The sequence below is a fragment of the Salvelinus namaycush genome, chromosome 11 (genome assembly GCF_016432855.1).
Source record: "Salvelinus namaycush isolate Seneca chromosome 11, SaNama_1.0, whole genome shotgun sequence".
Taxonomy (NCBI): Eukaryota; Metazoa; Chordata; class Actinopteri; order Salmoniformes; family Salmonidae; genus Salvelinus; species Salvelinus namaycush.
Window position 1 is genome coordinate 10,332,899 of NC_052317.1, and position 13,613 is coordinate 10,346,511.

The 13,613-nt window shown below is 43.6% G+C and overlaps 1 protein-coding gene across 1 annotated transcript in view; it reads right to left on the bottom strand.

Moving 5' to 3' along the window:
• The window catches only part of LOC120055503 (small conductance calcium-activated potassium channel protein 2-like), a 38,623-nt gene extending 29,491 nt beyond the window's left edge, over nt 1–9,132 (bottom strand). Inside the window, exons 1-3 of the mRNA XM_039003367.1 lie at nt 8,764–9,132; nt 3,936–4,031; nt 2,895–3,313 (exon numbers count right to left, since the gene is read on the bottom strand). Coding sequence (XP_038859295.1) covers nt 2,895–3,313; nt 3,936–4,031; nt 8,764–9,129 — 881 coding nt within the window. The 5' untranslated portion in view covers nt 9,130–9,132. The remainder of the gene's footprint in view (nt 1–2,894; nt 3,314–3,935; nt 4,032–8,763) is intronic.
• Between the last annotated feature and the right edge of the window lie 4,481 nt (nt 9,133–13,613).

A 13,613-nucleotide genomic window follows, 5' to 3' on the forward strand; every position in this document is an offset into this window, starting at 1 on the left:
GCAGTGACCAGCAGTGGTTCCATCTACTGTACCGTCACGGTTCCTGCCAACTCCGCCACCCACCCCTTCCCTCCACCCACCATGTGTCAACCCTTCCCCCCGGCTAGGTGTATTGCAGATAGACTCTGTGCTTGTCCAATCTCACATCGTTCTGCCCTTTGGCTCAGGAGCGTGGCCAATGTAACAGCGCATCAGCAGATTAATTTCCTAACTCACACCCAGCACTTTGGAAAACAAGCGCCTCTTTTTTGGGTGAGTTGGAATGATGTGATCGAGAGCAGTAAACATGAAGACCCCCATGCTGTTTCATTGTTTACCACAGGTGATCACTCAATCCATGTTTTGAAACCTCAAACTGGAGACACTGCCTTTGCCTCGAAGAAAACAATCTCCTCATGACTCCATTTTTGAAACTGTGCTAGAATGCATAGCAACACTCTCACTATTCCCCATCCTAGCTGTAGAGCTTTTTGTATAATGTTTACGGGTTAATGGGGTTATTATAATATGGTTAAATGTTAGAACTTTGGTTAAAAAAATGTGTCCAAATCAAGCTCAAATCCACATTAACGATTTTGACCAGACAAATGACTTGACGTTTATTTTCACCTCAAATAAGCACGGATGTCTTGTGTGAATATTTATCTCAGATGAATTTCCTTTGCCACGTCTGGAGCAAACTGAATCAGCTGGGAAAAAGTGACAAAAACCTGTTGAATACCTAACCATTATGACATCATTCAATCAATTCTGTGAGGGGAGACACATAATGAAATGGTAATGTGTGTGAACCCAAAGGACTAAAAAGCTTTTGTTCCTCAGCAAAATCTTTGAAGTAGATGCTGGAAAGAGTGGGCACATTATGGATCTATAACAATTGCATAAGGAAGAGGAATAAAAATTTAAAAAACGAGAATTGCCCTCAGGCTTGCTCGTGAAGGTGACTTGAAGGAGCTGCTCCAATTTTATCACAAATTCCCTCCGCCTCCGCTTCCTCCTCCTCCTTTTTGCTACCATAAAACAGTTTAGAAAGAGACGCTTGGTTCAAAGTGCTGCTCAAATCATAGGTTTCCCCTATGCTCCTAGCCACTAAAAGCCTGGATGGTTTTTTTCTGATTACATTTTTTTAAATATATATATAGGTGCCACATTCATGCCAGCTAATAGGGAAATACCTAGTCCTCCTTTGCCATACTCTGTTTGGAAAGGATAGCAGTTTTTTGGGGATGGCTGCCCCTCGCCCCCCCCCCCCCCCCCCCCCCTCCCCCACTCAGGGCAGCAGTGGCGCCAGCTCGGTGCAAAATGATACGTTTTCCACTAGAGAGCGAGAACTCACATGGTATCCCTATGGAGCAGCATAATGGGGAAATAGAAAGTACAACATAACATTATAGACACACACACACACACATGCGCACACACACACACACACAAGACAAACACATACACACCCAAACACACGTAAACATGTTACTTTCAAATTGAACCCATAATTGGACTGTCTCATATAACATGCACTGCTGCGGACTAGTTTGGCACGGAGTGGTGATGGGGATATCATCTCTCCTGACCCTATTAGCCACTCTATTGTGTTGACTCCAGCCGCATGTTGGGCTCAAGTACCATACATATCCGTAGTACCATAGATACCATAAATATTTACTAAAGAGCTTGGTTAAATTTCTCTGTGGTTCTATAGTTTTCCTTTGTAGTGTTGGGAAATTACTAGACAAATAGAACACCATCAACAATGCCATCCATACTTTCGATTCATGATTTTCACTGTATTTGGCAACACATGTGTCTCTCATTGTTAAATTAAGACTTAAATACCAGTATATCCATTCTTGTGACAGTACCACTTTAAAATGGTGTCATGCAAGTAACTTCAGCAAAACGCTATTCGTTCCTGTAGACTATGATGAATAGAGTGTTCTTTTGAATGTGTGCCAACAAACTACTTGGTGAACTAGGATGCGAGTTCCACCTCACCCTACTGCTTTCCTTTTTCATGTGGAGGTGGAGCCAAAGGTCAAACACTGTTTTCTCTGCTGGACCCTATGGCTCGAGGGTGCAGGGGGAATTTGTTAGTAGTGTTAACAGAGGGAGGAAGTACGGGAGGAAGTGGGAGGGAAAGGGAGAAAATTTTAAAAAAGCAGGCAAGACGTAGGAGAGCAACTGACCGAAAGACTGACTGACAACATGACAGACTGACAGCGAGCATTCCTGTTGACTGATTTGTCTGTTTAACTTTTTGACTTGCAGCCATTTCTCATAACGAGCCTTACGGGAGCTGACGTCAACCCATCCCACCTCCCTCAGCCCCTGCAAACTAAACAACTTAACATCAAATAAATTATAAACCTCAAATTTTCTCGGCATAAAGTGCGGGGTCTGAAAAAAAAAAGTACGCTCTTCCCTGCCTCCTCCCTTTTCTCTGAGAATCTGTGAGAATCCCCACCGCCCCCTTGAGATAAAGCCTGATGTGCAGTTTTGGAGGGAACGGGGATCCTTGGGGCTGCTCAGCATTACCAAAACAAACCATTCAGCAAACAAACAATTAGACACTCATGAATTATGGAAAAGCTGCTAAAATAGCATAAAAACAAGGAGCAGGGACTCGTGTAGTGATCGCTGAGCTAATGAAACTCATGTTTTTTTTCTCTCACTCAGTCAGTAGTGTGTGTTTGTGTGTGTGTGTGTGGGGGGGTACGACTAGTGAGGACGAACAGAACACGACAACACAACAGGACACCGATAACAGAAAATGAGACTGAGGGAGAAAGAGAGACGGGGGAGTGCCGACACACACAGTGCACAGCGGTGGGGCGTGCGTTTCTGTGGCGCGCGGCAGTGGTTTGCCCTCTCTAGGGAACTCCCTAGCTGTTGTTTACCTCTCGCAGACGCGCACCGTCCAGGCGGCAATGATCCAGGAGGAGATGCTGAAGACAAGCAGCACGGTGCCGGGGCAGATGGTCATGAGGGTCTTCATGACGAAGCGTGTATTGAAGTTGATCTTGTTGAGGGCGCCGATGCTGCGCGACGAGGCGTCCGTGAAGAGCTTGCTGTGCAGCAGCATGACACGGCCGATCAGGTAGAGGCGCAGGAACATGGGAATGGAGAGGATGATGTCCACGTCGGCATTGGCCGTCGACGGCGTGTAGGTGAAGGCAATCCGCGCCGTCCACGTGAAGCGGTAATGGCCCGGGATGGGGTGGATGGCGCACACCAGCAGCTCCAGCACGATGAAGAAGATGCGCTCGTACGTCATGGCTATCCTCCAGTCGTCCGCCCCATTGTCCACCATGAACAGCTGCAGAGGAGCACAAAATAGCTCAGTTATGCTTTATTTTACAGTCTTTATATACTTTATTTGACAGTCTTCGTTGGCCACACTTAACAGATGCGGTGCTAAAACCATGCATTTACCAGGTAATTATATAAGAAGGTAGTTTCTTACTGCAGTGTAGGTACACATTGTTCCACAGTGCTTAGCTTTATACCAGATTTTTAGACCGTACAAACTTTATCAAATATTTTATAGATGCCCCTCTTTATTTAAAATATGGTCTTAAAATAAGTACCAGAGAGCACCTTGTTGAGAGTACATTGCATTGTTGTCTCACAATTTCTTAGTAAATATCATAATATAAATCAACTGAAGTAAGACGGTAAAATATCTAATATACCCAATTAAGCTGACCTGTATAACTGTTGAATCCTAAAAAAAAAAAAAAAACTTTAAATATTACGATTTATTAGTAATAGGCATCATAATCAATGCAATAAGATAATCAAACTCAATTACACTGCATGCATTACTGCATCCATGAAATGTCATTTTCGAGCAATTCAGGCAATCACCACATCACCACATAAATGATGGCATAATGAAATGGTATTTCCTGCAACATTGTTCCATTATTTCGACTCACCTGGATTTCCCGGGCATGGTACATTATTATAAGACCAAGCAATATAACAGTGGAAAGGCTGATAAGGCATTTCAGTGCAAATGAGTACGAAGATTCCTGCAGTGAGAGACAAAGACATAAAATATTATTTTAGAGACAGTAATATTGATGACAAATATAAATATAGAAAATATATTAACAATATATTTAGTTCTTTATTGATGATTCATGTAGAACCTACGTTGACTTTCAGAAGAGTGGTCATACCTGGGTCATACCTAAAAGCATTAATATAAACTGCCTAATAAATCTTCACCTGTGTCAATCAGTCTCAAGCAGTCTTAATGGGGTGGCAGGTAGCCTAGTGGTTAGAGCAGGTAGCCTAGTGGTTAGAGTGTTGGGCCAGTAACCACAAGGTTTATAGGTCAGATCCCCAAGCTGCCAAGGCAGTTGCCCCTGAACAAGGCAGTTAACCCACTGTCCCTAAGCTGTCATTGTAAATAAGAATTTGTTCTTAACTGACTTGCCTAGTTAAATGTAAAAAATGGTGGGCAAAGCATGTTGATTTCAGATTTCTAGTTGGATGGAGCAAATAAATCCTTCCAACTTTTAACTTCTTTGGAGTGACTGTAGTAGGAGAGAAAAACAAGCAGAGCGGCTGGGGAGAGAAACACTGACAGCGCGGGCAACAACAAACTGGTGAAAACCACCTTTTATTAGCTTAAAACCTAACGAGAGAGCACCACAAAGTGTTGTCTCAAAACATGACAGTGGCAGAAAGTAGAGGTGAAACAGTGGCTGTCTACAGTATGCTAACTACTAATTAATAAACGCTGCCACTAAGAGGGGAGAGAGGTATTTTCAATTTAATAGTAGATGCAGAAACGGCGCAGGTCTGTTGTGCATATCCTGGCATTAGCAAGACGTGACCCTAGATGAGTGGTGCGAGTGATGAATTGGTCATTTGGATGCTAGAGCTGCAACATATACAAAGGAATCATAGATCTTTGGAATGAGGGCCTGCACTACTCGAGTTCCCTCTGTGGGTAAAAAGCAATTTGATAAATCAGCTGTAATAGTGGTGGGGGGTAAAACGTGTTATGGTAATGACGTGGGGTTGTAATCACGATCCCGACAACAGCGGCAAAAACAACAACGGGAATCATCATTCATAAACGCCACTAGCGATTGTAAAAGCTGCCCATTACTCGGTTGTCAAGGCCCGCAGACGTCCAAGTTGTTGTAAATGGATATTGATATGCTCTCTTGGGGTGGGGTCAAGAAAGCATGCATTAGAATATGAGCCATTACACTGGCCATGCAGCCAATAGACATAGTAGGCGGAGAGAAAATTTGCAAATGTATTTTTAGCAATCAACTAAATTGCTTTGCCCCTCAGGTCTCTGGTACCTCCCAAGACACTCTAATGTCTGAAATTGTTTTGAGAAGTCCCCAGTGAAATAACATTGAGTAAACCAATTAATCCACCTGCCAGAAGTTCAAGGATTTTTCAGTCTCAAAGCTCACTCCCTTTAACGCATTCCCCTCCTTAAGGGCTCGGAAAACCTTGATGTCCATGTGATGTGACATGCAAGATAGAAAATGGCTCATTCTTATTGTAGCCCGTCTTATGTGGGAGGAGTGCCGTGTCGCTCAGGGATGGGGTCAGTTCAATTTGAACTTAGGTCAACTCCGAAAATGAATCTAAATTTTCTAAAACAATTGGTTAACACCCAGCAAACAGGGGACGTCCTAAGGAAATTAGGTGACATTCCCATTAGGTCCCTTTAAAGGTTTTCCTTCTGAGAACGTTCTAGGAACATTAAAACATGACGTTAACCTAGGGACCATAAGAGGACGTTCAGTACAGGTCTGGGTTTGGTCGCAGTATAACGTAATAATGAAGTATTTTGATGTCCATTAGGGAACGTTACGAAAAGGTTCCTATCTGGCTCTGAGAGGACGTTATCCATGGGACATTCAATGATCACAAGGGGACGTTTCATGATGGTCATGAGGACGTCACATGATTGTCCCAAGGGAACGTTCACAAAATATCTGCGCATGTGCACGGGTTCGCTTCATGCTGTTACAGCGTGGTAGCCATAGGACCAAAAAATCAGCTGAGAACCAAAAGATTGTGAGTTTAAATTCCAGATGAGGACATGTTGACTAATAATTACTGTATAAATAAGACAAAGAGCTGTGAATGGATCAGTGGTTCACCAATCAGGTCCTTGATAGGATTGGCAACAGTAACAAGGGGTGATTTCTAATGAAGCTAGGGTGCCCGTTCCCTATGTATAACTTTATTTTTTGAGAGCATCTGCAGAGAAGAATGGGAGAAACTCCCCAAATACAGGTGTGCCAAGCTTGTAGCATCGTACCCAAGAAAACTATATGCTTTAATCACTGCCAAGGGTGCTTCAATAAAATACTGAGTAAAGGGTCTTTCTTTGCAACCATCAGGTGACGTCCCCGGGACTAACCGGGAACTAGACAAAAACCTCCAGGCGACCATTTCGCGAAGTTCTGGGGACGTCCTAACAACTTATTTTCGTTTGCAGGGTAGAAACCTTATAAACACCTATAGGCAATATTGGATTCATCAATTAAATTCAAATACATTTATGGATTTGGCTGGACTTGACCAAAACATTGCTGCTGTATCTTTACCTCATGCAGTTGTAAAAAAAAAAAATAGAGTAGCCGTTCCAGCTATTACTTAGGGCAATCAATGCTGGCTCGTAGCATTGACTATGTGGTGACGCTAGCCAACAGTGCAGCCTTGTAAACATTGGGGCCGAACCTCTCCCCAAGTGCACTGTGAAAAAATGTCTGGACAGAAAGCACTGCCCAAATCCAAATTGATTGGTTGATAGAGCGAATGTTAGGTCTGGGAGTCACGACCAGGCCGATGCGACTGTGAAATTACAGCAGCCTGCCCCCATGTTGGGTTGTTCTGACACTCCCATGCGCTGGTCAGAGATAATGTCCCAGAAAATACAGGACGTCCTGAGGACATTCGATGACCTTCCCATTAGGTCCGTATACGGTTTTGCCGCTACATTATCTTGTTATCACATCGCGTGATGGTCCCAAAGGGAACGTTCTCTGGGGGACCTTTGTTTAGTTCCCTGTATGTTTTCAGGACGTCACTGAGGACCATGTCAGGACCTTTTTAGGAGGTTATCAGGGCTTTCATTTGACTAGTTCTTAGGACATTGCGTGATGGTCCTATGGGAACGTTCTGTGGGGACACAATGTCCCAAGAATTTCCTAAAAACGTCCTGGGGGACGTCCACGGGACCAACCGGGAACTAGAGAAAAACCTGAGGACGTCCTAACAACTCATTATTGTTTGCAGGGGTCAGACACTTTGAAGTAGCTCGCTCTATTGCTTGATTGTGCAGCATCTTGTTCGACTGTTGTCTTCAAAGAGATTCTCAGAATACCATCAGCAGCCTAGTGAAAACAGTCCTTTGGCCAAGCTCTGCCCTCTGATACTGCAGAAGTTGTCTATTCCAATAGGAAATCAAACCTTTCAAAAAGGCCATCCTCACAAATATAATGTTGAGGCAGGTTTTTGTTACTTTAATACAGATATATCTTTATGAAATTGACTGTGTGTTCACCATGTTTAACATTACTACATATCTACACATAGCATAGGAGGGTCGTTCCACCGATAGAGTATGTTTTGGGTAGTGAAGTTAAAAAAAGAAAAGGAAAAGAAAAGTCACCTAATTTTAACATTCTGACAAAGAGCAATTTAATAAATAACATGTTTTTACCATCTCAAGACGTTGAATAAAAAATACAACGAGCTAATGAAGTGCCAAATGAAATAACAGGGTTGATGTTTTCATCTTAAATCAGCCATGAATCCGCTTGTGACAGGGGGAATGGAAGCTTGTTGTGTGCAACAGGGAGGGGCAATTAAATGCAAACTTCACCCCCCAAAATGTTTTGTTTAGATATTTCTAGCCTATCCTATCTATCTATTGGGTAACAGGTTGGCATGTTATGTTATGCTCGACACACCCAGTTTTCCACCACAAAACACCAGAAATGGCTAAAATGAGTAGAAAAAGCTCACCTGCATTTACACTATGATTTGACTATTATACAGTGCCTTCGGAAAGCATTCAGACCCCTTGACTTTTTCAAAATTCTTTTACGTAACAGGCTTAATCCCAAAAATAATTTAATAAAATAAATTCCTCAGCAATCTACAGACAATACCCCATAATGGCAAAGCGGAACAGTTTTTTTTATATTTTTGCAAATGTATTAAATATAAAAAACAAGAACAGAAATACCTTATTGTGTGTAGATGGATGAGGGGAAAAAAACAATTTAATCCATTTTAGAATAAGTCTGCAACGTAACAAAATGTGGAAAAAGTCAAGGGGTCTGAATACTTTCCGAAGGCACTGTATGTTCACAACTGCAGACCACGTGCAACTACGCCAGCCCAGGCCCTCCACATACAGCTGCATCATCTGTGGGATCGTCTGAGACCAGCCATCCGGACAGCTGATGAAACGGAGGAGTATTTCTGTCTGTAATAAAGCCCTTTTGTGGGGAAAAACTCATTCTGATTGGCTTTGCCCCTGCCCAGTCATGTGAAATCCATAGAGTAGGGCCTAATGAATGTATTTCAATTGACTGATTATCTAATATGAACTGTAACTCAGTAAAATCGTTGAAATTGTGTAATGTTGCGTTTAAATTTTTGTTCAGTATACTTAAAATATCTAAGGGACGCAAAACGTACACTATATGTGGAACGACCCAAGAGTATTGGAGGTAGGCAACAAACAAAAAGACCACCCACACTAATTACCTTGCCGTAAACTCCCCAGGACAGTTCCGTCTCCGTCACCATGACGACAATTCCAAACATCCCGAAGATGAGTGCGTAGTCACTGAGTCTCTTTCGCTTCTCAAAGAGCGCCCTCCGGTGGCCGAGCCTATAGCCGATGTCTTTGTTCTTCTTCACAGGAGCACCGTTCCCGTCCCTGACCAGGCTCTCGTTGGACGCCTTGCCGGGGTCCTCACCGTTGCCCTTGGAAACCACCACCTCCAGGCCAGAACTGTGCAGCGTCTGGAGGGGCTGTGTTTCGGAGTCGAGCTCTGCTAGGTTGCGCCGCGACGACGCCAGGCTGCCCAGTGGTCTCACTACGCCGCCATTGTGCTTGCAGGTGTTCATGGCTATCTGAGGGAGTCGGCCGCTGCTCTCGGAGAGGGAGGGGTTGGATCCAGCATGGCTCAGCTTCTTTTGCTCAGTGGTTGCCTGGCGGAAAAAAAGACAAGAGGATGTTAGAGAAACAGAAACCAAACTCAACGGTGCATCAGTGGCTGAGGGTGGAGGGATATCTCACCAATCGGTCTGGTGTCAGAGAATGGGAAACTACAGTATAGTCCTCTTTTGAGGACCACCTTTTCTTTATAACTTCAATTTGAGCAATACCCCATGGGCCGGAGTCAGAAGCACAAACTAGAAACACTGCTCTGCACTAAATCAATGCTAAGGGATGACAATATCTGTGTTATTGTTCTGCTGTACATGGCACACATCAGCTGTCCCTCACAAATAATGCATCCAGATCAACAGAGCAAAAACACACAGTGAATGAAGATGGATGCATAAATAAAGCCATATAACTAATAGTGGACCCTACAAAGTGCAGAACGTTTCATCTTTGTGCGGCACAAATTTCAGTATGAAAGATTTATGTGCTGCGTGACCTTGTTTCCTGATAAAGAAACACTTTTTCCTGCAGAGACGGGTTGTCCAAAAGACTGAGTGACTGAGTTGCTTTTCTTTAATCAGACAAAGGGAAATCAAGGAAATTCTTCAGCCAAAGACGTGTCTTCGTCATCTGTTTGTCAAAAACAGCATCTAAATTGAAGAGGCTTCCTGCTCAGACCTTTCGGTGCTATCTTTGAACCAGAGTGTGATTGCATTGCATCACTGGTTCAAGGAGAAGCAAGAGTTAAATGGGGTGAGAAAGCAGAGGAAGTGCAGAAAAATGTACAGTATACGTACACTCCCGTTCAAAAGTTTGGGGTCACTTAGAAATGTCCTTGTTTTTGAAAGAAAGGCTCATTTTTTTGTCCATTAAAATAACATCAAATTGATCAGAAATACAGTGTAGACATTGTTAATGCTGTAAATGACTACTGTAGCTGGAAACGGCAGATTTTTTATGGAATATCTACATAGGCGTACACAACGGGCCATTGGAACACAGGAGTGATGGTTCCTGATAATTGTTTCCATTATCAGGAACCATCACTCCTGTGTTCCAATGGCCCGTTGTGTTAGCTAATCCAAGTTTATCATTTTAAAAGGCTAATTGATCATTAGAAAACCCTTTTGCAATTATTTTAGCACAGCTGAAAACTGTCGTGCTAATTAAAGAAGCAATAAAACTGTCCTTCTTTAGACTAGTTGATTATCTGGAGCATCAGCATTTGTGGGTTCGATTACAGGCTCAAACTGGCCAGAAACAAAGACCTTCTTCTGAAACTCGTCAGTCTATTCTTGTTCTGAGAAATGAACAGTGCAAACTGGCTCTAACCAGAATAGAAAGAGGAGTGGGAGGCCCCGGTGCGCAACTGAGCAAGAGGACAAGTACATTAGAGTGTCTAGTTTGAGAAACAGACGCCTCCTCAAGTCCTCATTAAATAGTACCTGCAAAACACCAGTCTCAACGTCAACAGTGAAGAGGCAACTCCGGGATGCTGGCCTTCTAGGCAGAGTTGCAAAGAAAAAGCCATATCTCTGTCCAGTGTCTGGGTTCTTTTGCCCATCTTTTCTTTTTATTGGCCAGTCTGAGATATGGCACAGGAGTGATGGTTGCCGATAATGGGCCTCTGTACGGCTATGTAGATATTCCATAAGAAAATCTGACATTTCCAGCTACAATAGTCATTTACAACATTAACAATGTCTACACTGTATTTCTGATAAATGTTATGTTATTTTAATGGACCAAAAAATGTGCTTTTCTAAGTGACCCAACATTTTTCACGGTAGTGTACAATGCTAGCTAGTACAGTACTACACTGGCGTGCATTCCAGTGGCATCTCCACAGCTTTTCAGGCAGTTCACTCAGTTTATCATAATGGCTTGTAAAACTTGACTTCACATGGAACAGTGCATTTCCCCAAAATAACGGGGGTGTTTGACAATACTGCCTTTTATTTGGCTTGAGTGAGCTCCCTAATGCCTCTAGATGTGTTTAGAAAAAAAGTCTGATTGCCCATAATGGAAATGTACTAAGTCCAGCCCTGTCATGCCCTGACCATAGAGAGCCTTTTATTCTCTATTTTGGTTAGGTCGGGGTGTGACTAGGGTGGGTTATCTAGGTTATTGTATGTCTATGTTGGCCTGGTATGGTTCCCAATCAGAGGCAGCTGTTTATCGTTGTCTCTGACTGGGGATCATATTTAGGCAGCCATTTCCCCACTGTGTTTTGTGGGATCTTGTTTTTGAGTTAGTGCATGTAGCACCTCTTATGTTACGGTTCGTTGTTTGTTTCCTTTTGTTTTGTAAGTTTCACAAAAAAATAAAGATGTGGAACTCAGAGCACGCTGCGCCTTGGTCCGTCTCTACACACAACCGTGACAAGCCCAGTGACACTATCGCCTGACACAGACCAGACTAAAGGTTAAGGATTAGAGGGGGACAGGGTGTTCTAATCCCCTTTACTGTATTAAATAGTTTTATCATTGCGTCATTAAGACCCCTTTTGAAACATATCTCAGATAGTGGCACATTCCTACCATAAGGTTGCTTGAAGGGAATTGGAAGACCTCAAACTTCATTATATATACTAGCACCTCCCTTTTCACCTAGAAAAGGTGGGACAATTACAGTTCCCTAGCGACGCCGATTTGTCATGATTCATTTCCCCAATAAAATTACCCTTCTGAAGCTGAAAATAAAACACAATGACAAAGTTTGCTTTGTTAAGTGATTAAATGACAATCAATCAAAGCAAATGGATAGGACTGCCGTATCAGACCAAGGAGGTAAACAGAAAGGAGCCATGACAGGTTATGACAGGTTATTCCAATAACATACTGAACATACAGTATTGATGGAAGGAGATTGAGAGAAATGGAGGAATACGCTTCTCCCCTTGGCTTCGGTCACCATTTCTGACCATTATGCTGCAGGCTCTCTTGGTGGCTGAAAATATACCACTGACCACTGACTGACTAACTAACTCCTAGATGGGGGTGTCCATACTGTATAGGAGATGGTTCAGGAGAAATACAAGAAGGTAAGATGAAAGTACAGTAACACATAACCTTTTTCTACAGGCAAATCTCACATGGATATCCCAAAAGAGCTCATTCTGTACCATCCTCCCAACTCACAACACATAATCTATTCCATTTTGACATTTGAACTACTGTTCCTCTATTGTGATGCGTTTCATTTCGGTGAATTTCCATGCATTTCAGTTAATTGTATTTGACTTCCATAGAAGAAATCAAAAGTACGATGCATGTCATAACACCCGACTCTTTGCCATGCAGAGAGTGCTCTCTCCCGTTTTCCACAGCTGAAGAATTGTGTGTCCCAAATGTCACTCTATTGCCTAAATAGTGGACTACTCTTGACCAGAAACCACACCCAGCTCTTTACCATGCAAAGGGTGCTCTCTCCTGTTTCCCACCCCGACAAAAAGTGTGCGTCCCAAATAGTGCATTACCCTATATAGTGCCCTATGGGCCCTGGTCAAAAGTAGTGCAGTATATAGGGAATAGGGTGCTATTTGGGACGTGAAGGGCACAACAAGCCGTGGTTTCCTTTGTCCGCTGATCCTCCTTCAGAAGGAGACATGGGGTAGTTGTCTGTCCCGGCGAACGCTTCAATTTTCATTCTGAATGGCACACAGCATCCAGCCTGTATGAAATGGAGCCTCTTAATCAAATTGAAAAGCCACAGTGCAGAACAGTTGAAATGAAGCACTGCAACTCTCTGCCTATCTCCTCCTCTAGCTCCCTCCCTCCTTCACTTCCCTCTCCAGCCGGCTCCAATCTAATAGAATACCCTCCTTCTTTTGGGCTTGATGGAGCAACTGCACCGCAGTTTTGAATGCACACACAATCCCTTGAAATTGAAATAGTGCACTGTACAGCCAACCCATGTGTGTGTGTGTGTGTGGAGGTGTGTACGTGTGCATAAGAGTGTGTGCATCACAGGAGGCTGCTGAGGGGAGGACGGCTTAAAATAATTTACGGAACGGTGCGAACAGAATGGCATCTAACACCTGGAAACCATGTGTCTAATGTATTTGATACCATTCCACTGATTCCGCTCCAGCCATAACCATGAGCCTGTTCTCCCCAATTAAGGTGCCACCAACCTCCTGCGGTATGCAGGAGTGTTTGTGTGTTTGTGTGTGTTTGTGTGTGCGTGCGTGCGTGCGTGCGTGTGTGCGTGAAAGCCTCGGCCAAGCATCAGACCAGGCCTGAGACTGACACAGAGACAGACGGTTTGCAGCCAGGGATAACTGAAGAGCCCAACTGAAAAATGTTGGTGGAGCGTGCCTGCCTGCCTGCCAGCCTGTACGCCTGCATGCCTGCCTGCCAGCCTGCACGCCTGCCTGCCTGAATGCCAGCCTCTACGCCTGCATGCCTGCCTACCAGCCTGTACGCCTGCCTGCCAGCCT